Source organism: Chrysochloris asiatica, unplaced genomic scaffold (genome assembly GCF_000296735.1).
Source record: "Chrysochloris asiatica unplaced genomic scaffold, ChrAsi1.0 scaffold00138, whole genome shotgun sequence".
NCBI classification, from domain to species: Eukaryota; Metazoa; Chordata; class Mammalia; order Afrosoricida; family Chrysochloridae; genus Chrysochloris; species Chrysochloris asiatica.
Window position 1 is genome coordinate 7,905,821 of NW_006408656.1, and position 3,907 is coordinate 7,909,727.

The following is a 3,907-nucleotide window of genomic DNA, read 5'->3' on the forward strand; positions in this document are numbered from 1 at the left end:
ATGGAGAAGGATGACTCCCTACAGTTGGTGATGCCTGCGTCAGTGAAAGCCATCATCTCGAGGATTGAGGCTGCCCAGCTGACTCGGGCTCAGGAGGTAGCCCCTAAGACGAGGGCAGCATCCTTCTATTAGGGTCTTATATGGAGACTGGGGAGGGAATCCCAGGACCAGGCAAAATTCCAGCCCTGGGTCCGCAGGGATCCTGGCATAGTTGGCAAAACCTAGGTTTGCAGACAAAATATTCCCTCCTAGACTTGGCCTCTCTGGGACTGCAGGACTGAGCTGTGGTTAAACAACCACCATAGAACTAGGGCTGGGACCAGGAAAAGAACAGACCACAGGAAGGGTCAAGGAGCCAGGGGAGGGTGCAGGAAGCTCCAAGATTGTCCTGGGGCTCATAGTGATGGTACCAAGGAGAGAGGAGGAAGGGCCAAGAGCTCTGTTCTTGGTGACCTGTCTGATACCCTCTAAGTTGGGCCTTGGAAGCTCAAAGGGGTCAAGCCTCTAGTGAATTTTTTATTGAAGCCTCTGACCCTCAGGGTTTCTTGGGTCCTCATTTTCCCAATCTTCTGCCCAGAAGTCACCATCAAGTTCTAAAATTCTGAAGAAATGCTTTCTATAGATTTTTAATATTTTTTCCCTTCTTGACCTGGTCCTAAATAATAATAAAAAAGTTATTATTATTATCATCTAATAATTTATACTAAGTGCCAGACATGGCTCTAAGGACTTCATAAATATTAATCTGTGTAATCCTTACAAAAACCCTGTGGCTTAAGTGTTATAATGATTTCCATCTACAAATAAGAGGCCCAAAGAGGCAAAGTGACTTATCTAAGGTCATACCACTAGCAGGCAGCTCTGACTCCATCACACTCCCCAACACTACGATCTGCTGCTTCCCACACAGGATATTTCTAACCAGCTCTCAGACATCTTGAACAATGTCAATTGTGTCGTCAACCACTTCCAAGAGGAACTAGGACATGATTTAAAAGAAAAGGCAAAATCTTATCAGACCGAGCAAAAGGGCAAGAACAGATTCATATTGCTGGAGAAGATTTCCTCCTTCTCCAAAGATGCTAAGACTAAAGAGAAGTACCTGTATGAGATTCTCCGCTGGCTGAGTGACTGGGGTGAGCTTGCAGGCTGGGTGCAATCCTGGGTGGGTGCCTTCCTTTCTGTGTTGCTGGTCCCAGCTCAGTCTCCTGCTTTCCTCACCCTATGTCAATATTCTCGAGAAGAGGAGGAGTGTAGGGGCAGGGGAGTACAGAACACGTTGCAGAACCCCTTCCCCAGTAGAACATTCCTCACAGGTCACTGCACATCATACCCACTTCCTGGGGGGACAAACATGCAGTTGTCTGAAACGAGATCCATTGTGACATTAGCTGCACATATGATGACATCATGGGTCAGTTATATCATCTTTCTTTCTTAGCAAAACCAAAAAGGAAAAAAACCCCAAAACCTCAAACCCTTTGCCTTTCAGTTGATTCGGACTCATGGCCACCTCATGTGGTCTATAACAGAACTACCCCATAGGGTTTTCTTAGCTGTCATCTTTACAGAAGCAGATCACCAGGGCTTTGTTCTGTGTACCACTGGGTAGGTTAGAATTCTGATCTTTAGGTTTGCAGTTGAGTTCAAAACCATTTGTATCAACTAGGGACCTTTTAGAGGAACCCAGCAGTGATATCCAAATCACTGAATGACCATAACTGCATGGGCACTGGGCCAAACAGACCTGAAGGCTAGCTGTAAGCAACTGGCACATCAGCCGTATAGGTGTGCACTTGCTAGATACAGTCCTGGGGCTGGTGCTCCCACCTGTTTAAATTGGTGATCCCATCATGAGACTCCAGGCTGCTGTGAGGGCTGGTGGGTGCTTCAGTGTTAGAGGGGGAGCACTGAGGAAGAATGAGCAGCCCCAGGAAGCTCTCAGCTGTCCCCAGGAAAACCACAGGAGATACTATCTACACATAAGACAGACACATCCCTGCTCCAGTGGTAGTGGCGTCGTTAGGTTCCCTTGAATTGATTCAGCTCATACAGAACCCCTGTGGCAGAGTAGAACTGCCCTGTAGTGTTTTCTTAGCTATAATCTTTACAGACGCACATTGCCAGGTCTCTAACCCATGGAGTCTCTGGGTGGGTTCATTTCACATATATTGTCTCATTTAGTCATCACCCTTTACATAGATTTATAAGGAGGCTGCTAACTGCAAGGCTGGTGGTTCAAACCCACAATCTGCTCCACAGCAGAAAGATGAGGCTGTTGCTCACCTCCCAGGAAGATTTACAGTCTCAGAGCAGCTTTGGGATCTAAGCCCATGGACTATGTAAGGCTGTGTGCCTGTGGCAGAATGTGCCCTTTGGACATTTAAATGAATATGTATCTTTTTGTTTGGTATGTGCACATCAAATATTTTTGCTTTGTTCTATTGTGAAGCAAAAGATGTAAATGAGCCACAAGGAAGAAGTAGGATAATTGTTGTTGTAAGGAGGGCATTGTAATCATTGAGATGAGACAAAGCTTATAATTTGTTGAATGTAAAGCTGAAGATCTTGTCTGTAAAGCTTCACTCAGTTCACAATAAAAAGTTAAAAAAAAAAAAAAAAAAGATTTACAGCCTGAGAAACCCTAAGGAGCAGTTCTGCTGTGTCCTCTAGGATAGCTGGGTCAGAACTGACTCAACAGCGTGGGTTTGGCTTTTGACTGAGGCTCAGGGAAATAAGTAACATGCCCAACATCACATAGTTAGTAAGAGGTGAAACCAAGCCGATGTCAAAGCTTACTGGCATCACCTCTGTGCTAGAGGGCTGCTTGGGGCTCCCTAGAGGACAGACTGTTCTCAGCCTGAACCTCCCACTCCTTTTCCAGGTGACAGTCTGACCTATGAGATCAGGAGAAGGAAGAGTGAGAAGGAAGAGGAAGCCCTGGACGAGTGGATCGAGGTGATGGAGAAAGTACTGCCTCTCTCCCTCATTGCCAACAAAGGAGGCATCGAGACTCTCATTTCCCTTTGCTCAACTCTTATTGAAGAACAAAAGAAAAAGACGCAAAGTAGGTTCTAGGAACATCCAGGAGGGAGGTGGGTGAGGGCAGGGTGGATGCTATGTCAGGGAGGAAGTCACACACCTGGGTCTACGGAGGTCTTTCCAACCTTCCTCCATAGCAAAAGCCTTACCTGAGAGGGGTGGGAGTGGTAAGAGGGCAGGGTGTTGAAGTTAATCTCAGCACTGAACAGTTCTGAGCTGTCCATCAGGGCTGGAAGTGGGGTGATGTGAAGACAGGATCCTGTGAGAGTTCCCAGGGGCTGTGGCTTCATGGGGTTTGAGAGAACAAGGCTAGAAGAGCAGGAATGCTAGCGTTGGTGGCTAGAACCTAAGAAACATTCTTCACTCCAAACTCAGCTATCGCACCCAGAAGTGATGAGGTTCAGCCAAACATCCTTCCAGAATCTTCTAATTGTGGCTTTTCCATAGTCAATCAGTCAGCAATATGACTGAATCTTGGAACTTTATTCCTATTAGTCTTCAGAAGGATCTGAGATTATCCAACTCCTCAATTCTGGAGATGAAAAAAATGGATGGTTAGAGAAGGGACCACAAAGAAAGCTACCCCACACATAACATTTTCTGGTTTCTTAATCTTACTCAAGTACATGGGTTTTAGAGTCAGACAGGCCTGGTTTTAATCCTATCTCTGACAATTGCTAACTGTGTAACTTTGGGCAAATTATTTAATCTTTTTGAGCCTTGGTTTCCTCATATGTAAAATGAGGAGGATACTGTTCACCTGCAGGGCTGTAGGGAAGCTTCAACAAAGTGAGAGGCATGAGACACGATCCTCGGAACATGCTCAAGGCTTAATAAGCAATAGCTAGACAAGGAGCTCTGGTAG

At 45.9% G+C, this 3,907-nt stretch overlaps 1 protein-coding gene across 1 annotated transcript in view; it reads left to right on the top strand.

The window, feature by feature from the left end:
* FAM186B (family with sequence similarity 186, member B) overlaps positions 1-3,907 on the top strand; it is a 22,850-nt gene continuing 18,943 nt past the window's right edge. The window contains exons 1-3 of the mRNA XM_006870140.1: positions 1-96; positions 911-1,136; positions 2,885-3,067. Coding sequence (XP_006870202.1) covers positions 1-96; positions 911-1,136; positions 2,885-3,067 — 505 coding nt within the window. The remainder of the gene's footprint in view (positions 97-910; positions 1,137-2,884; positions 3,068-3,907) is intronic.